At 47.1% G+C, this 21,338-nt stretch overlaps 1 protein-coding gene across 1 annotated transcript in view; it reads left to right on the top strand.

Annotated features, from left to right (window-relative positions):
- LOC138297360 (amine sulfotransferase-like) overlaps positions 1-21,338 on the top strand; it is a 363,813-nt gene that overhangs the window by 199,284 nt on the left and 143,191 nt on the right. The window contains exon 5 of the mRNA XM_069236753.1: positions 10,777-10,818. Within this exon, the coding sequence (XP_069092854.1) occupies positions 10,777-10,818 (42 nt within the window). The remainder of the gene's footprint in view (positions 1-10,776; positions 10,819-21,338) is intronic.

The raw sequence follows: 21,338 nt of genomic DNA, 5'->3' as shown, positions 1-21,338 counted from the left end.
AAGAGCACAGGGCACGATGCCCCCTCCAGAACCAGTGGGTAAGACACCCACTCACCCCATCCTCACCAGAATCAAAAGCACAGGGCACAATGCCCCTTCCAGAACCAGTGGGCAAGTCACCTACCTGAGAGACTGTGGCCTTGAACTCCCCAGGACGAAGCTCAGGGCATGTTGCCCCCTCCAGAGGCAGTGGGCAAGTCATGCACTTGAGAGACTGTGGCCTTGCACTCCCAAGGACCAAGCACAGTGCATGTTGCCCCCTCCAGAGGCAGTGGGCAAGTCACCCACTTGAGAGACTGTGGCCTTGCACTCCCCAGGACCAAGCACAGGGAATGTTGCACCCGCCAGAACCAGTGTTCTTGTTTCATCTGCCGGCTGAGGTGGGGCCTTGGACATTGTCATGTGGCCCAGACTCCCACTCGCATTATTACACTCACTTTCATCTATTCCTGTGGTCCTTGCATTATTCCTGAAGGGTACGGGGTAAAAATGGTTTATTACTGCATCTGATTGTGTGTATGGTGTTGGGTGTGTGTGTGTTGGGTGTGGGTGTCACTCTCTTTTTCCTCCCCCCCCCCCCTGTGTGCTAGGCGGCTGTACTCACCGTGGTCGTCCTCGCCGTTGTTGGTGTTCGTGTTGGAGCAGGATGTAGAAGATCATTGGGAAAATCTGCAGTGTGGGCTCCATGGTGGCGTGGGTCTTCCCTGTGTCTCCAAAGGTGAGTCCTTTCCCTTCTGTGCAGTGTTTCTGCCAGGCTTTTGATGTCGTTGGTACCGCCCTGGAAACGGTGGCAGATTAGGCTGTCTTAATATGGTGGGGGGAACCTTGTCTTCTGCTGTTGGCAGCTACCGCTGTGGTGGCTGTTGTTTCCCCCCGGCGGTCGGTGTGGTAAAGTGGCTGTCTATCTGAGTGCTCACCGCCATTGTCATAATTTGATTGTAATTACTGCCAGCCTGTTGGCGGTATTAGCGCCACTTAATCACCGACCGCCCGGGTTGTAATGAGGGCCATTACCTACACAAGAGATTAGGAAATTACAATTTTTCTTGGCATATTACCCCCAATTTCTGCCTGTTTGTCAGTGTGTTTTTACTGTCTCGCTGGGATCCTGCTTGTCAGGACCACAGTGTTCATAGTTTGTGGCCTATATGTCAGTATGTGTTGCTGTGTTGTCAGTATGCTTTACTGTGTCACTGGAGTTCTGCTAACCAGAACTCCAGTGCTCATGCTCTCTCTTTGTACCAAATTTGTCACTATAGTCTAGTGACTCCATATTCCAATTCAGATTGGCACACTGAACCCCCCTTATAAGTCCCTAGTATATGGTACCTAGGCACCCAGGGGATTGGGGTTCCAGGAGATCCTTATGGGATGCAGCATTTCTTTTGCCACCCATAAGGAGCTCATACAAACCTTTTTTCAAGACTGCCACTGCAGCCTGAGTGAAATAGTGCACACACTATTTCATAGCCATTTTTCATTGCACTAGGTAACTTATAAGTCACCTGTATGTCTAACCTTCAATTCCTGAAGGCTAGGTGCAATGTTACTGTTGTGAGGGCACCCTTGCACTAGCAAAGGTGCCCCCACGTTGTCCAGGACCAATTTCCCAGACTTCGTGAGTGCGAGGACACCATAATAAGCGTGCACTACATATATGTCAATACATATATTTAGCTTCACAATAGAAACTCCGAACATGGCCATGTGAGGTGTTTAAGATTGTGAAATTAAACCCCCAATCCAAATCTGGTACTGGGGGGTCAATACCATGCACCATGGGGGCCCCACTATGGACCCCCAGTACTGCCAAACGAGCTCTCAGAGGTTTCCATTGCAGCCCCAGCTGCTGCCATCTTACAGACAGGTTTCTGCCCTCCTGGGGATTGAGCAGCTCAATTCCAGGAAGGCAGAACAATGCATTTCCTTTAAGATAGGGGTGTTACACCCTCTACCATTGGAAATAGGTGTTACAGGCATGGGAGGGGTAGCCTCCCAACGCCTCTGGAAATGCTTTGAAAGGCACAAGTGGTTCCCTCCTAATAATCCAGTGTACACCGGTTCAGGGACACCCAGTCTCTGCTCTGGCACGAAACTGGACAAAGGAAAGGGGAGTGACCACTCCCCTGTCCATCATCACCCCAGGGGTGGTGCCCAGAGCTCCTCCGGAGTGTCCCTGGTGTTAGCCATCTTGGATTCCAAGGTGTGGGGACCTTCTGGGAGCATCTGAGTGGCCAGTGCCAGCAGGTGACGTCAGAGACCCATACTGATAGATGCATACCTGAGTAGGTAGCCAATCTCCCTCTCAGGGCTATTTAGGGTTTCTCCTATGGTGTTTCCTCTGATTTGGTTTGCAAGACTCTACCAAGACTCCTCTGCATCCTCTGCTTCGGCTTCTGACCATCAGATCAACCACAGACTGCTCCAGGAACCGCTGTAACTGCAACAAAGTATCCAGGAAGGCTACTGTGACCTGCAACTTCAGCACCAGCCAGCACCTGCAACAGTTTCCAGGTTGTGCACGCTCTGAGGACTGCCTGTCTTCACCCTGCACCAGAAGAACCAAAGGAATCTCCTGTGGAATGACAGAGTAATTTCTCTGATTCAGCAGGCACCTCTCTGAAACGATGACTGGTACTCTGGGACTCTTCTCCTGTCGATGAGCGTGATCCCTGGAACACAGGTGGTGGACCGAAGTGATCCTGACTGTCCAAAGGTCCAGCTGTCCAAATTTGGTGGAGCTAAGGACTTGCCTCCCCGTGCCAGACAGTACCCCTGTGTATCGTGTCCTCTGCAGGTCCTTGGGCTTCTGTGCACTTCTTCAAAAGTCCTTCAGGCACAGCGTAGCCCAGGTCCCCAGCACTCTCTCCTGCGACGCTCAGATCCCTGAGTTGTTCTCTGGCGGCGTGGGATCCCTTTGTGTAGTGCTGCGATGACTGCACTTTGCAACTCCTTTGTCCCTGTGTCCTGGGACTCCTGTGGGTACTGCCTGATCTTCTGAGGGGTCTCTGAAGTGCTGAGAGCCCCCTCTGTTTCCTCAGTCTGAGTTCAGACCCCCAGGACCCTCCTGGGTCCGGGCTGCACCTCTTAGATGCAAAACGCGTTCTTGCATGAACCAAGGCTTGTTGGCGGAATCCAGTGATGCAAACAGCCTGTTTCCAACGACTCGACGTGGGACATCTCTTGCACTAAGCAGGAACCTGCAGCTGTCTTCTTTGGTGCATTTCTGTACTTTTCTTCCAACCGGAGAATCTACTTTTCTTCCTGGTGGGCAGGGGCTCATGTTGTTCCTGGACTCTTTATTGACTTCTGGATTTGGTCTCTTCTCTCCACAGGTCTTCAGGTCCAGGAATCCATTGCTGGTTTTTTGCATCTTGCTTGGTCTTTGCAAAATCATTTATCATGACTTCTAGTGTAGAGGAAACTTGCTGTATTTTCCTTCTGTTTTCCTGGGCTCTGGGTTGGAGTATTTTACTTACCTTTGTTTTTTTCTTACACTCCCAGCTCCCCTCTACACACTACACTTGCCTAGGGGAAAATTCGACATTCGCTTTCCACTAATTTAGTATATGGTTTGTGTTGCCCCTAGGCCTATTGCAACCTATTGTGATTTTCACTGTTTGCACTATTTTCTTACTGTGTACTTACCTGATTTTGGTTACTAGTGTATATATTGTGTATAATATTTACCTCCAGTAGTAGTATTGCCTCTAAGATAGTTTTGGCCTTGTGTCAGTAAAATAAAGTACCTTTATTTTTGGTAACACTGAGTATTATCTTTTATTGTGTATAAGTACTGTGTGACTATAGTGGTATTGCAAGAGCTTTGCATGTCTCCTAGTTCAGCCTTGGCTGCTCTGCTACAGCTACCACAAGACAGCCTAAGCTGCTAGACACTGCCTACATTTCACTAAGAAGGATCACTGGACCTGGTATAAGGTGTAAGTACTACTTCTACCCACTACAAACTAGGCCAGCTTCTCACAAAGAGGAGATCGAGAGCTTGTACATCAGCCAAGAAAACGTAAGTCTGATGCTCCATTTGATGTTGAACCACTCCGTGTCGTAACCAGCAAAGGACATATGGTGACTGCCCAACATCCTGGGAAATCCATTACACACGATTCCTCACATTTCAGACAGGTGGCTCATCACTTGTCAGGTACTGATGTCAACACAGAGACTTGTTCAGAAAGGACAATTGAAATACCTCAGACTAGTGTTGCTCTTACATCACCAACGCAGATCACGGGCACGCCTGTGCTTGATTCCCAGTTTCTGAAGACATGGTCAGGATGAGTACTTAAAGCACCAAAAAGCTTATTGAAGAGCTATGATTGTGTAGATGTTTGTAAAAGAACATAATTTTTATTTACCAGAGGAGGAGATGTAGTGTTGTGTGAGTATGAATGACGTGCCCCTGAAGAACTCTGTAGAGCTGTGACATAGAACGTGGTGAAATGAATGCAGGTTTAGAATGTTGAGTTCAGGGTTACACGAATAAAGATGTGCAATACATAGCTCCGTGTGCGGAGTCTCCATTGCTGGGTATTCAGGCTTAGGAGGATGCTATAATAGCTAGGTACATTCTAACTCCCTCAACTATGCATTTCTTCCACCTTTGCTGTTCTTCATCCCTTTGGGCATCTGCATAAGTTGAACAGCTCTTTTAGCTCTATTTTGGTACTTCTCTCTCTCTCTCTCCTTAACATGTGCTGTCTTCCCCTAAAAGTGTAATGCTTCATACTGTGTAAGTATAGGAAGTGGTTTCAACTCATATACATTTGTTGACAGACAGTGCACTGGTGTACCCGCGGGCAGTGTTTCTTTACGTTCCCGTACTGGGATTCCACTATTTCCTCTCATAAAACTCCTGAAATTCTTAAAACATTTCACATTGTTGAATAAATCAACAATATCAAGTAAAAACAGAACAAATCTTTCTTAATTAAAATTCAGTATATGTCAACTAGTTTGTCACCCAACCACAGCATGACATTTCACTCCAACCATCCAATATCAGCGCAGCTCTCTCAGATGAGATTCCTTACTCCTTGCAGTTCACCCTCCTTTATAATTTACTCGTATACAACAATTTCACAACTCAAAACAAACAGAATAACAACAAATAAATTGTCTACTTCTCTAAAGAAACTCAAGATAACTTATCAATTGGAATATTAAGGTTGTGACATCCTCTGACTGTTTCCAAACAGAAAGATTTATACACACAAGACTGAAATCTCGACCAGTTGGAAATCACCTTAATCAATGTAGCTTCACCTTGGTGCAATAGGTCTCACTAACATCAACTGTAGGAAAGTACCCTCCTTTTGGCATGTTACCCCCGATTTCTGCCTGATGTCAGTTTGTTTTTGATTGTGTCACTGGGATCCGGCTAGTCAGGACCCCTGTACGTATGGTTTATGGCATGCTTGTTAGTGTGTTTCACTGTTTTCTAATTTGTCACTGAGTCCTGCTAATCAGAACTCCAGTGCTCATGCTCTCTCTGTTTCTAAATGTGTCACTACATACTGGTGACTCAGTATTTCACTCCAAATTGGCATACTGCTCCACCCTTATAACTCCCTAGTATATGGTACCTAGGTACCCAGGGCATTGAGGTTCCAGGGTATCCCTATGGGCTGCAGCATTTATTTTGCCACCCAGAGGGAGCCCAGGCAAAGGCTTCTACAGGACTGCCAATGCAGCCTGTGTGAAATAGTGCATGCACTATTTCACAGCCATTTTCACTGCACTTAAGTAACTTATAAGTCACCTATATCAGGTCTTCTGACCCTGGAGGCTGGGTGCAAAGTACCTGTGTGTGAGGGCAACCCTGCACTAGCAGAGGTGCCCCCATGTCATCCAGGCTTATTTTCCCAGATTTCATGAGTGCGGGGACGCCATTTTACATGTGCACTGGACATAGGTCAATACCTATGTTTGGCTTCACAAAGGTAACTCCGAATATGGCCATGTAAGGTGTCTAACAACTGGGAATTGTACCCCAATATTGATTCCATTATTGGTTGCACAATCCCATGCCCTCTGGGGCTTCACTATGGCCCCCCATACTGCCATACCAGCCTTTCGGAGGCTTTCCAGGCATCCCCAGCTGCTGCCACCTCACAGACAGGCTTCTGCCCTCCTGGAAAAACAAAGCTCCAAAAAAGGAGGGGGTCCAGTACACTAGCTCTCTGTATGAAATGCCTAAATGAGGTAACTGAAGGGACTTAACCGGAGGACATTGGACCCTAGTCCTCCTAAAGTAACAAATATAAAGTCTGATAGTGGAAAAGTCCCTCTAATAAAATATTATGAGAGTCAGACAAAAGTATTATTGTTTCCGGGTTAATCCTCAAAATGCCTTATTCATTGTGAGCAATTTGATTCCAACATTATTAATATAGAAGAATGAGTCCGAAACAAAACATCCGGCCAAACACACAAGGTGAATCCGTAGTGGTTGTATAAAGAGTCAGTCTAGTCTTCTTATTTCAGGTTTATTGTGAACAACGTCAATCCAATGTAAATGCCGTCAGTTGTGAGTCTATTTACAGTAGCCTAGGAACATCGTCCTAACATCGTTGGTGAGTCTAAAGCAACGACACAAGACCATCAGCCAACACGTGTTTCGCCCCCTTACGGCACGTAAGCCGGGGCTTTCTCAAGGCTCTTGTGAAGAAAAAGGCGCATCTCGGGAGAACGCGTCCGTCTCCCAGAAACAGAACGGGACCTAAGAATCTGCAATTTCTTCAATGTCAGCTTTGCAGGGCTAGTACGTTTAAGAACAATTGCCTACTGCAATTTTGCATTAGTTTCACGCTTTAAGCATTACTAACTTTGCACTTTATTTCACATTATTTCTCAACATACCAGATAAATAGTGTAGTTTTGTCCAGGTCTGTAACCAAATAATATAGAGTCTCGATTATTGAAATTTGGCTGAGTAATTAGTGGTGTTTCTCTGTTATTTACCAGGCAGTTGCCAATACTCTCTGGCACTTTTGTAAATGTTTGAATTTTCTCTATTCCCACAACTTTTCATATTGGTGAAGGTTTCTGCCAAAAATATTTCTGTGATTACAATCATGCAAAAAGTTAAATTGTTTGCAGTTATTTCTTCCACAAAGTGTAATTCTGTTGCTATTTCCACCACAATGCCCCTTGTTAAAGCTTTGCACGCTCACAACTTCATAAAATGTACACATCTTTGCAACACTGCACACCCCTAGCACTTTCTCCATTTGAAATCGATCACCAATGTAGAGTATTAACAATGATATGTTTGCGATTGTACGACGAAACAACGAATTAAAAAACAACTACTGCCTTAACAACGAGGTCGGAACACCGACCTCGTTGCTACTACTAATGATTTTACCACGAATGCCTTAACAACGATATTTCGTTGTAAAGGCATTCCTGATAAAATCATTAGCAATAGGCACCATTCACCCTACATCCCTTACCCCACCCCACCCCCCCAACCCCACCCCAAAACCTAAAACCCCCTGACCCCCACCCACTCCCCAAAACCAAAAACGCCCCACCCCCCCCAACCCCACCCTAAAACCTAAAACCCCCTGACCTCCACCCACTCCCCAAAACCAAAAACGCCGCACCCCCACAACCCCACCCCAAAACCTAAAACCCCCTGACCCCCACCCACTCCCCAAAACCAAAAACACCCCACCCCCCAACCCCACCCCAAAACCTAAAACCCCCTGACCCTCCACCAACTCCCCAAAACCAAAAACGCCCCACCCTCCCAACCCCACCCTAAAACCTAAAACCCCTGACCCCCCACCCACTCCCCAAAACCAAAAACGCCCCACCCCCCAACCCCACCCTAAAACCTAAAACCCCCTGACCCCCCACCCACTCCCCAAAACCAAAAACGCCCCACACCCCCAACCCCACCCTAAAACCTAAAACCCCCTGACCCCCCACCCACTCCCCAAAACCAAAAACGCCCAACCCCCCAACCCCACCCCAAAACCTAAAACCCCCTGACCCCCCACCCCCTCCCCAAAACCTAAACCCACCACTTACCTTCGCCAACTCCCTTCTTTGTACCTTAACCACGCATGTTCGTTGTTCAGAACATACGTAGTTAAGGCACAAAAAACCGGAGTCGTGGTTAAAAAAAGCGTTGTTGCGCTTTTGTTAACCACGACTTTCGGGAAAAAAAAGTAGTAAAAAAGGATGTTTCCCATGTTTGCTTCTAAGATGCTGCTTCCCTGTGTATTATTGTGTACAGATCACGTGCACTACCCCTTCCCATTACTGATCACTGCCAAGACTTTCCCTACCGCCTCACAACAAACGTCCAGGTAACATCTTTGGCAGCATCTGCTAACATATCTCACCATTACATGTACCAGTGAGGGAAGAGGACAAACGTGTATAAGTGGAGCCTTGTTGCTGAGTCACAACAAGTGCTGATGTCATTGGCGGTTTAACTTTTGAGCATAATAAGACTGCGTGTGTTTCAGAATCAGTATGCAGACTCTCTAGTCATACCTGTTGATGGCTTGCAATCTATACATTTTATATGCACCCAGAAGCTATAGCACATTATACACTTCTAAATTATAAAGCAAGCTCTACACATTTCCTATCAATATTTTCTATCCTTTAAAATGGATTGCTTCTGTATAACAGTATTGATTTTGCTCAGCATAAGTCCAGGATTATAGTAGAATAACATTGTGTAGCCTGTAAAGGTAAGGGCCATATTTATACTCTGTTTGCGCCGAATGTGCATCAAAATTTTTGACGCACATTCGGCGCAAACCCTGCCCCATATTTATACTTTGACGTCCGACGCAGCGGGCGTCAAAGTTCCCCCATGTGCGACATTTTTTGGAAGGGGGAACCAGCCTTGCGTTAATTATATGCAAGGTAGGCGTTCCCTTCCAAAAAATGACTTTAAGGCCTGTGCGCCTTATTTATACTGTGATGTCATTTTGACGCACAGGAGTGGGCAGGCCTTAAAAAACGGCGCCCAGCCTGATGGGTGCTGTTTTTTAACGCCTGGGTCAGGGCAGGCGTTAAGGGACCTGTGGGCTCAGAAGGAGCCCAGAGGTGCCCTCCCATGCCCCCAGGGACACCCCCTGCCACCCTTGCCCACCCCAGGAGGACACCCAAGGATGGAGGGACCCATCCCAGGGAAGTTAAGGTAAGTTCAGGTAAGTATTTTTTTCCTTTTTTTTTTTGTGGCATAGGGGGGCCTGATTTGTGCCCCCCTACATGCCACTATGCCCAATGACCATGCCCAGGGGACATAAGTCCCCTGGGCATGGCCATTGGGCAAGGGGGCATGACTCCTGTCTTTGCTAAGACAGGAGTCATTTCAATGGAGGTTGGGCGTAAAAAAAAATGGCGCAAATCGGGTTGAGGCCAAAATTTTGACTCAGCCTGACTTGCCCCATTTTTTGACGCCCAAGCTCCATTTTCCACTACGCCGGCGCTGCCTGGTGTGAGTCATTTTTTTTGACGCACACCAGTCCGCAGCGCCGGCTAACGTCATTCAATAAATAAGGCGCCCGCATGGCGCTTTGGAATGGCGTTAGCCGGCGTTAATATTTTTGACGCACAACTGCGTTGGCGCAGTTGTGCGTCAAAAAGTATAAATATAGGCCTAAATGTGCAGCAACATGTAATAATATAGGGAAAGGGCTTCTGTAGACACTATGGGGCATATTTCTAATGCCCTAGCGCCACCTTGCACCACATTTACATCATTATTTTTTAAGTTAATGCGGCCCAACAAGGCCAAAATGCCCGCAGCTTATTTACAGAGTGGCACAATGCATGCATTGCGCCACTCTGTAACCCTTTGCGATACATTATGCCTGCACCAGGCATAATGTATGCAAAGGGGGTGTTCCGCCATTAGGGGAGCCAGAAAAATGGTGTAAGGAAATCTTTGAGCTTCCCTTGCGCCATTTTGTATGACACTTTTAACGCCTGCTCAAGAGCAGCCATTAAAAGGAGGCGTCCATTCTTTAGAATGAGGCCCTATGTATTCTGCAGGAGTATCTCCAATATTTTGGCACTACTCCTGCAGAGTACATCAATAGCGTCATGAGAAATTATGCCATTGCCCCCTACCATGCTCCATGGTGCGCCGTATTTTAAATACAGTGCACACATGGCGGCAGTAGGTGGGTGCTAAATGGCGCAGGGAAAGTGGCACTGCACTCAGTGCAGCACCACTTTCCATAAATCTGCCCCTACAAGACACAAAATAGATCTACTCCGCATGCCACCACATATCCTACCTACTGTAACACCGATTGGGTGTATAAGTGTCCCGCACTTTGTTGGGGATGAACATTGGGCATTTCAAAGAGAGGGTACCTCCCAAAAACGAATGTTCTTATGTATAGTTGGTCTTCAATCATTGACTGCAGATTTCCTAGCATGGGGTGTATGGTAGACCACCTGGAGCAATAAACAGGCAGGTTTCTTAATAAAGAAAATGTTGTGAACAGTCTTTCACAAAGCAGTACTCCCACAAAATAACAGAGGCAGGGTAGTGGTTGCATTAATATTGAACCCAATAAAGGTGATTAGATAAATGCTGACAAAAAGTCTGAAACAGTGGCAATTGATCTGGGTAACATTGAAATCCATCATTTTTTCACTCGGTCTGGACAAAGGCCCACTATATGCAAGTCAATACTGACCCTGCTTCTAATGGGACCTGCCCATCCCACTCTGCAACATGAGACCCTCTCCAGATAGAAACACAAGCATTCCCAGACTGGTTTTCCAGCCTATTAGACCTCGTCAGTGGAGAAAAATGTGGATCCTGTGGCACACTGTACAAGGGACGATATCTGGTTGTACTCTTGGCCACTTCAGGTGTTGCATCACACACACAAGAGCTGATGTGAGGGATACTTGCAAATAGTCTAGGCCCCTGGCAATCCTATTTAAATAATTATTTTGAAGGTTGGAAGCAGTTTAGGTTGCTTAAGGGAAGTCTTGGCTTCCTGGTTCAGATTCACTCTCAGATACAGTACATACCAACATTTTAGTCCTCCACCTTATGCATGCTACAGTGTCTAAATCAGAAGTAAAAGTTAATAAGTGCATTTTAACTACAAACAAAAATGTAACTCTCACAGTTAAGAAACTGGCAGTCACCTAAGTAGGTTAAAAGACTGCACAAGAGGAATCCTCAGATACTTTGAGATTGTCACACAGTTAGCAGGGACAATGACTGTTAACTACCTTCACTTGCGTCGGAAGACAAATCACTTAGTGAACACATTTAGTGGATTCTGTGAAGTACATTTGTGCCATTATTGTGGACCCATAAAAATTAGTTGTCTTCTTTCATTCTGTTTTCAATAAAAGTCAGCAATCAGTTAAGAAGGTAGGTCATACAAAACGTGCAACCCGAACATCACAGAAGGAGAAATTAAGCAGTGTGCAGCATCACACCTATTCAAATGATAATCTCTGGCCGCGGGAAGATTGAGAAAAAAGACAAATTACCATTTAGGAATTTCAGGCAGAAAAGGTAGCTTTCTCGAAGTTATTTTTTATAAATATTTATTCAAAAAATCTAAATTCACTATTTCATTTGATTTTAGAAAACAGTTGTTCAATTAATTTTCTAGCTTGTCCCATTCCTGAGTACAGTATTAGGATTTAAAATCTTTACTCTGGTTTTCTATGGAGGACAGTTAGGTCAGCTACACTGAAAAATAGCATTTGGTCTGTCACTGTAAGGACATGTTACCATTAAATTTCTATGTATACTACTTAAAAAAATTACGAACTCTGCCTTGTCGACTACAAGGCCAACATAAAGGTGATTTATTAATATTTAAGAGGGAGGTTTTGACCTGTCAAATTGGTTTATTTTAGATGGGTGAACTAAAGCTTTTAAATTGGTGCAGTCAGGCTGCAAAAGGCCTGAAGCCATTTCTTGCACTCTCACTGTACTGGATGGCCCAATAGGTGCTGCAGTCCACTGTTGACATTTAACTTACAAGGGATATATATATAATGTAAATATACCAATTACTACTATGCCATTTTCATCATATTGAAATGGATAGTACAAGCACTTTGCCACTGGTTAGCAGGGTTAAAGTAAACAAAGTCCTAACACTAACAGAAATATAGCGTCCTGCAAAAGGCAAAAAATATGGGGTTACTATGCAGAACAAGGCAGATTTCCTACAATGTGCTTAGCGTTCCCTGAAAGGCATTTCAATAATGCCTCGGTCCAAAAATTCAATTTTTGCACTCGCTTACTACCCCCTTTCCAGGTTGTAACAGTTTTAAGCATGTTTTGCTCAGCGTGTGCCCCAGGTACTCACCATCAGGTATGTTCAGCCTCATTACTTCATTGAACAGCATCAACTGAATAATAGAATGTACTTGGTGAACTGTAGAATAGAACAAGTATTCCCTTGACTAGGGGTTTCCACATCTCACAGAGTCACCTTCACTTCACCCATTTCTGAAAATGTTGCATTTACATAAGTCCTGCAATGTTTAGCAATGGCAGGCTAGAACAATTTGTAGGAGGCTGGATGGGTTTGTAGTGGGTATCTTGGGTACTTACACCTTATACTAGGTCCAGTTATCCCTTATTAGTGAAGTAGTAGTGTTCTAGCAGCTTAGGCTGATAGAGATAGCTATAGCAGAGCACCTTAGGCTGAACTAGGAGACATGCAAAGCTCATGCAATACCACTTATAGTTACACAGTACTTATACACAAGTAAAGACAATACTCAGTGTTACCAAAAATAAAGGTATTTATTTGGGTGACACAGTACCAAAAATATCTTAGAAACAGTACTTCTTCTGGAGGTAAGTATTATACATAATGTATACAATAGACACCCAAATTAAACAAGTAAGTAGTCAAAACAACAATGCAAACAATAGGAAATGCTATAGAATGGAATGGAAGAGAATAGGTCTAGGGGCAACACAAACCATAAACTAAGACAGTGGAATGCAAATCACGAATTGCCCCCTAGACAAGTGTAGAGTGTGTAGAATCGCTGGGAGAGTAAGACTACAGCAAAGGTAAGTAAATTAGCCCACCCCAGAGCCCAGAAAAGCAGGAGTAAAGTACTGCATGTTTCCTTAGGACACACTACACCTCGTGATTGGGATTTTACAGCAACCAACCAAGTCTGCAAAGAACAACTGCTAGATTCCTGGAACCAGAAGACCGGAAAAGGAAGGAGACCAAGTCCAGAAGTCAAAAGAAGTTCCAGGAAGGACAGGAGCCCCTGCCAACCCAGAAGAGGGTGCAAAAGTAGAGTCCCTGGTTAGGAATGCACCCTAGCAAGATGTCAGTGGGTTCCTGCATGATGCAAAGGATGTCTCATGACATGGACATAATTGCAGATGTGATTTCATGTTGGAAGTCGTCAACAAGCCTTGGCTACGACAAAAGTGCATTTTGCGTCAAAATGGCACTGGATGGACCCAGAAGGGACCTGGGGGCCTCAACTCTGTGTGAAGAGGAAGAGGGGGCTCTCAGCACTTTAGAGAGCCCTCAGGATGCCAGCCAGAACCCCCGGGAGTCACAGGATCTGGGGACAAAGGAGGTGCAAAACACAGTTGATGCAGCACAACAAAAGAAGGTCCCACACCGCCGGAGAACAACTCAGCGAGTTGAGCATCACAGGTCGGAGTGCTGGGGACCTGGGACAGGCTGTGCATGAAGGAATTTTGTAAAGAGTGCACAGAGGCCTCAGGAGGTGAAGAAGACGTGGTACACAGGGGTACTGTCGCTCTCAGGGAAGGCAAGGTCTTATCTCCTACAAATTGCATCAGCAGGACCTCAGGACAGTCGATGATGTCCACCATCTGTGTCCTTAGGAGCATGTTTGTCACTGTGAGAGGAGTCCAAGGGTACCGGTCGTCATCTAGGAAGGTGCCTGCTTTGAGCAGGGGAGTGACTCTGTCACTCCATGGGAAATTTCTTCAGCCCTTCTGGTGCAGGATGAAGACGGGGCTCAGAGCGTGCACACCAAGGAAACTGTTACAGTTGCTGACTTGGAGCTGTGGTTGCTGAAGAAAAGTATCTCTTGTAGATACTTTTATGCAGTTACAGCGTTTCTTGGAGCAGGCTGCGATTGATCTGAGGTCAGAGGATGCTGAAGTTGTTGCAGAGGATTCCTGAAGGAACCTTGCAAGCAGGATCTGAAGAGAACCCACAGGAGAGACCCTAAATAACCCTGAGAGGGGGATTGGCTACCTTATCAGGTAAGGACCTATCAGGAGGGGTCTCTGACATCACCTGATGGCACGGGCCACTCAGAGCCCTTCAGAGTGCCCCCACACCTTGCAAAGCAAGATGGCTGAAGTCTGGAACACACTGGAGGAGCTCTGGGCACCACCCCTGGAGAGGTGATGGACAGGGGAGTGGTCACTCCCTTTTCCTTTGTCCAGTTTCGTGCCAGAGCAGGGGACAAGGGGTCCCTGAACCGGTGTAGACTGGTTTATGTAAGGAGGGCACCATCTGTGCCCTTCAAAGCATTTCCAGAGGCTGGGGGAGGCTACCCTTCCCCAGCCTGTAACACCTATTTTCAAATGGAGAGGGTGTAACACCCTACTCTCAGAGGAAATGCTTTGTTCTGCCTTCCTGGGACTGGGCTGCCCAGACCCCAGGAGGGCAGAACCTTGTCTGTGAGGTGGCAGCAGCTGTAGCTGCAGTGCAAGCCTCAAAGAGCTGGTTTGGCAGTACTGGGGGTCCATGGTGGAGTCCCCAGGATGCATGGAATTGACTGCCCAATACCAGATTTGGAATGTGGGGACAATTCCATGATCTTAGACATGTTACATGGCCATATTCGGAGTTACCATTGTGAAGCTACATATAGGTATTAACCTATATGTAGTGCATGCGTGTAATGGCGTCCCCGCACTCACAAAGTCAGGGGAAATGGCCCTGAACTATGTTGGGGGCACCTTTGCTAGTGCAAGGGTGCCCTCACACTTAGTAATTTTGCACCTAACCTTCAGCAAGTGAAGGTTAGACATATAGGTGACTTATAAGTTACTTAAGTGCAGTGAAAATGGCTGTGAAATAGTGTGTGCACTATTTCACGCAGGCTGCAAAGGCAGTCCTGTGTAAGGGTTTGTCTGAGCTCCTTATGCGTGGCAAAAGAAATGCTGCAGCCCGTATGGATCTCCTGGAACTCCAATGCCCTGGGTACCTAGGTACCATATACTAGGGACTTATAAGGGGGATCCAGTGTGCCAATTGAAATTGGTAACTAGCCTACAGTGACAAATTTAAAAGCAGAGAGAGCATAAGCACTGAGGTTCTGATTAGCAGAGCCTCAGTGACACAGTTAAGCACTACATAGACACACACATTAGGCCATAAATGATGAGCACTGGGGTCCTGACCAACAGGATCCCAGTGAGAAAGGCAAAACAATACTGACATACAGGTACAAATGGGGGTAACAGGCCAAGGAAGATGGTACTTTCCTACACAATCCAGATCAGTATTACGTGTACAATTAAAGGACCTCCTCAGATACCTGGTGCCTGATAATCATGAACAAAAGCCAGCAACTGCGTGTCCAGGAATATAACCTGATTTATATTTGGTGCAAAGCTTCTCAGTGCTGCCAGCAGTTCCCCATGCAAGAGTCCCTCCACAACCACAAATGTGCCTTCTGGATTAATTATGGTGCAGTGCACCAGAAATGGGACCCACTAAAGTGATCTATATTGGAGGACTCCTTGCATACCCAAAGCACGAGTGCAAAGCACTTGCCCTTCCACCTTTTGGAAACCTTTTTAAGCTCTGGCCTGTGAGATATGTTTCCTCAAAGCAGGTCAGATGTATATTTTCAAGCTTTCTGTAGGCCAACACTCTGTCTTTTCATGGGAGTGGCCATCCTTCAGACATTCCATATTACAGGCCACTGTTTCCAAAATGTAACCTGCAGACATGGTCCACTCTAGTTCATTCATAGACTTTTACTGTGTGAATGCATCCAGGTGCTTATGTCAGGGAGACCAGATCCTCGGGGCCTGCACATGTTCCTAACATGTCCACCACAAGTCAGCTCCAAAATACCACAGAACCTGAGTGAGTTCAAGTGGGGGAAAAGGGGATTAGGTAGGGAACAGCTGGGAAGGAGACCTGTAGGAAGCAAGAGGTTAAACAACACAATGTCAAGGTATAATCACATTGACTTTCAAGAGACTATGGTTCTAAGAATTCTTATACTGTAATCATGGATAACTTAGGACATGACTATAACTAGGCCTCAAGAAATATAGGTACCTGGAAAAATCATGAATAGGTTAATACAATGTTTCATTTGAGGTTTTCAGGAAATATATACTGTCTAGAATACAAGAACCTTCTTTAAAATAGTTTCAGGATAAACATTGCATTTTTACAGGAGAACAAAGGCTATCTGAACATTCCATGAAAAAACAACAGGAAATGTACTAGGAGCTTAATTAGCACAAAGAATGCCACACTTTGAATTAAGCGTTTCGAGAAAACCAAAAGCTCAGGATAAATGTGTGCACCTCAACAAACACTGCACACCAAGGTATTCAATGCCATGAAAAGATCGCGCGCACAGCCGATATGAAAATCAAGAGTTTTACTGCCAGAAAAGAATTGCGCACCTTGCTGCTGATTCGAAGTTTCACAATGCTAATGTAATGAAATGATCCCGCACACTGCTGATCTGAATGTCAAGAGTTTTTATGTGAGGAAATGAATCGTGCACCTTGCCGATTCGAAATACACAATGCAAATATCATGAAATGATCACGCACACTGTTGCCGATCTGAATGTCAAAATTAAATGCCAGGAAATTAATCACGCACCTTGCCGATTCGAAATACACAATGCAAATATCATGAAATGATCGCGCACACTGTTGCCGATCTGATTGTCAAAGATAAATACCAGGAAATGAATCGCGCACCTTGCCGAGTCGAAATACACAATGCACATATCATGAAATGATCGCGCACACTGTTGCCGATCTGAATGTCAAAGTTAAATGCCAGGAAATTAATCGCGCACTTTGCTGATTCGAAATACACAATGCAAATATCATGAAATGATTGCGCACCCTGTTGCCGATCTGAGTGTCAAGAATCATATCCCAGAATGGCGCACCTTGCGGATTTAAACAAGAATATGTAAATGTCATGAAAACACAATCACGCACACAAGGAGTTTCACAACTAGGCCCAAAAACTCGAATGTCTTTGAAAACGGGGGTCGGGGGCCCAGCCCGACCTCTGCCTTACCGCCCTGCTAAAGGATCGTCAATATAATGAGGGCAGGCCTGGAGATATCATTGTAGGCCTCCGGGACCGAAGCTCAGGAAGTTGCTGCTGCTCTGCACCAGGACCTCTGAATAGTGAGCACGTGGAGCTGGGCTGACTCCCTTATATAGAGTCAAGCCCAGCCCACAGACCACACCCAGTCATGGGGCAGGGAGAGCTTCTAGAAGGTCCTAGAAAGGGACCACACCCTGACACACTCAGTAAGCCTGCAGCAATACCTTGTAAATGAACAGTTATTACAAACATCATTAATAGTGGTTTTAAAGGTTAAAATCTGCAATGCAAAAGGTTAACAAACTGCATATAAACAGAATGCATGAATTATGCCTTTGCATAAAGACTGTTTTTTTGCATTTTAGTCGCCCGTAGAGCGTGCACTGTCCTGATGTTGACAGTTTAGGATCTTGGTGCTAGGATTCAGGGTCCCTTGTTAACAGCAAAACATTTACACAATTGAGATAGTAAGCTCTTATTCTTGTGATGCAGGTAAAAATGGCTGGTCACACTAGGTTCACTCCAAAATACAGTATGATGCCACCACCATGTTAAATGCATGAACCTGTGACAGTGACAGTAGTACTCTATCACTATTGAATGCTTGTTTGGTGGATCCCTCCACGTCCAGGACAAGTCCAGGAGCAGACTATTGACAAAGTTAAGTCTAGGCCTTTGCACAGATGCTAGATTAGCTTGAGGCTGGAGCCAAAAATCCAGAAACCAAGAGACAAGATACTCACAGGTGGGCAAGTAGGGGAGGGGCCATGATTGTATCCCATGCAGGCAACATTCCCCTCCCAAAAGTTGCATTCTGGATACACTACACCCTAGAGAAGGAATGCATCACAAAATAGCTTGACTCTCAGTATTTTTATATCCCTTGCAGCAAATCAAATAGGGTCACAAACTTTGACTGACTACATGACATCCAAAATGTACCGGCTTTCTCAAATGTGCTTATGGTTTAATATGCATTTTGCCCATCTCTGTGTTATATAAAGTATATTGTAGGTAGTTCTTAAGGGACGCTTTGGTGGATTGCAGGCAGAGGCCAAGGACTTCAAGCCCCAGGCACATCCTCAGCAGGAGGGCCGCCTCCCCATTTTCGCACCCGGAGGCGCTTGCAAAGGACCTGCAGGCTCCTGCTGCACAGGACGTGCCCAGATGCATGCCTGGGCGAAGACCAGGTGTTAGAAAATGTCCCTCTCTGAACTTTTTCCCTTCCTCCTCCTCATTTTCTGACCTCGTTTTTTTTTAACTTTAGGATTCTGGGCACTTTTGCCCTCATTACAACCCTGGCGGTCGGTGATAAAGTGGCATTAATATCGCCAACAGGCCGGCGGTAATACATGTGGGATTATGACCACGGCAGAAACAGCTCAGACAGACAGCCACTTTAGCACACTGACCGCCATGGCGGAATCAACAAGCACCACGGCGGTAACCGCCAACAGCCAGGCGGAAGACAATGTTCTGCCCGCAGTAATATGCCACACCTAACCACCACCTTTTCTGGGGCGGTACCAATGACATAAAAAGCCTGGCGGAAACACTACTCAGAAGGGAAACGACTCACCTCTGGAGACCCAGGGAACAACCACGCCACCATGGAGCCCGAGTTGTATGTCTCTCAGATGTTGTTTTACGTCCTGCCCCACTGCGAACACCAACGACGGCAAAGACGACCTTGGTGAGTACAGCCGCCTAGCACACAGGGGAGGGGGAGAAAAAAGAGAGTGACACACACATGCAACACCCCGCCCCAACACCATACACACAAGCAGATGCAGTTACATAACTTATCCACCCCGTACTCTTCAGGAATAATGCAAGGACAACTACTATAGAGTAAAAAGTGTGTAATAAGATAAATATAGTTGAAATACGTGCATTCAAATAAAAAAGCATATACATATTTACAATGCAAGGGACACTGCCCAGTCCTCAATGTCTGTGGGCCAAAGGGCCACATCACAAAGTCCAAGGCCCCACCTCACTCCTGCAACAACACAGAGAGAACACTGCTGGGACATCAGGTCAAAAATAACCAGGTACCTCAGGGGAACGGGGAATTGGGAGGCACCTCAGCCGGAAGATGGTACAACGCTATTGGTCCAGGAGGGAGCAACATGCCTATTGCTGTGTCCTGGGGAATGCAAGGCCACAGTCTCTCAAGTGGGTGACTTGCCCACTGCCTCTGGAGGGGGAAGCATGCCCATTGCTCTGTCCTGGAGAGTACAAGGCCACAGTCTCTCAAGTGGGTGACTTGCCCACATGCTCTGGAGGGGACAACATGCCCATTACTCTGTCCTGGGGAGTGCAAGGCCACAGTCTTTCAAGTGGTTGGCTTCTCCACTGGTTCTGGAGGGGGCATCGTGCCCAGTGAGCTTCATCCTGGGGAGGATGGGGTGAGTGGAAGGCTTCTCCACTGGTTCTGGAGGGGGCATTGTGCCCTGTGATGCAGATCTTGGGGAGTGCAAGGTCACAGTCTCTCAGCTGGGGGTCATACCCACAGGATTTCCAGGGGCCAGTCTGCGCACCAGCCCATGGACGCAGGACTACGCACTGTCTGCCAGCGGTGACGGCTGTTTAGTCGTGGCAGTGGTGGTGCTGCTGGTGGAGCTGGAAGTGGACGGCTGCCCACTGGGGCTGCTGCTGCTGGTGGCGGTGCTGGTAGTGGTGGGGGAGGCTCCAGCCCATTCCCTGCAGCCTCGGATGGCTGCCCATTGGGGATGCTGCTGCTGGTGGCGGTGCTGGCAGTGGTGGTGGGAGGCTCCAGCCCATCCCCTGCAGCTTCGGACGGCTGCACCACCATGGAGTCCCAGCACCAGGCCCCTTGTTCTCCCTGTCTGCTGGTGCAGGCCCCTTGCTCTTACTGCCAGCAGCTGGGGTTGGCTCATTGTCCTTCTTTCCTGCAGCACTTGGGGCTGCCTCCTTGCCCTTCCTTCCTGCAGCACTTGGGCCAGGCACCCTTTGCATCTGGCTGGCTGGTGGCCAGGATCCTTTCCCACCTTGAGTTGCTGGGGACACTACCGTGCCTGTGGACTGGGTGGCTGAGGTACTTGCCTGGGTTTTGACCACCCTGGCCGGATGTGAAGGACGGGGGGAGGGGGAGGGAACAGGTCAACGGTGGAGAGGAAAAGCTTCTTAGGGTCATTGGGGCTGGAAGAGGGAAATGGTTTGGGAGTGGAGGAAGTGGGGGTGGTTGTAGGAGGTGTCAGTCTGCTGTGTTTGGGTGCAGGTGCATGGGCTGGATGCTGTTGTGAGGTGGATGGCTGTTGGGTGTCTCAGTGCTTGCGTTTGTGTACTTTGGGAGGAGGGGGCACAGACACAGTGGATGAGGACACAGGGGATGTGTGCATGGATATGAGGGTGGTGACTTCTAGTGAGGTGTCTGCTCTGACAGGTGTGCTGGTGATGATGGTAGTGGATGAGGATGTAGTGCATGCAGGTGTGACTGGAGACGCAACTGAGAGGGAGGTGGACGAGGAGGAGGAGGGGGCCACAGTGGAGGCAGTGGATGTTGGTATGTCTGCATCTGGATGGTGTTTGTGTGAGTGCCTGTGGGATGATGTGTGGTGCTTGTGTTTGCCATGTCCACTCTTGTGTGTTGTCCTGTGTGCATGCTTGTCTGCATGTGTGCTTGGGATAGGTTGGGGTTGAGGGGAATGGGATTGGGTAGAGAAAGTTTGAGGGTGTGACGGTGGAAGCAGGGACAATGGCTGCCATCAGAGAGGAGGCCAGAACCTGGATTGATCTCTGTTGGGCCACCAAGCCAGTGTGAATGCCCACTAGGAATGCATTGGTCTGTCACATTTGGGCTGCCAGCCCCTGGATGGCATTCACAATGGTTGACTGCCAAACAGAGATGGATCGCAGGAGGTCAATAGCCTCCTCACTCAGGGCAGCAGGGCTGACTGGGGCAGGGCCTGAGGTGCCTGGGGCAAAGGAGATGCCCACACTTCTGGATGAGCAGGCACGGGAAACTCGCTGAGGGGCTGCTGGGTG

This window comes from Pleurodeles waltl, chromosome 5, assembly GCF_031143425.1.
Source record: "Pleurodeles waltl isolate 20211129_DDA chromosome 5, aPleWal1.hap1.20221129, whole genome shotgun sequence".
In the NCBI taxonomy this organism is placed as follows: domain Eukaryota; kingdom Metazoa; phylum Chordata; class Amphibia; order Caudata; family Salamandridae; genus Pleurodeles; species Pleurodeles waltl.
Note: the sequence above shows the minus strand (reverse complement) of the source record. Positions and strands in the feature narration are given on the sequence as shown.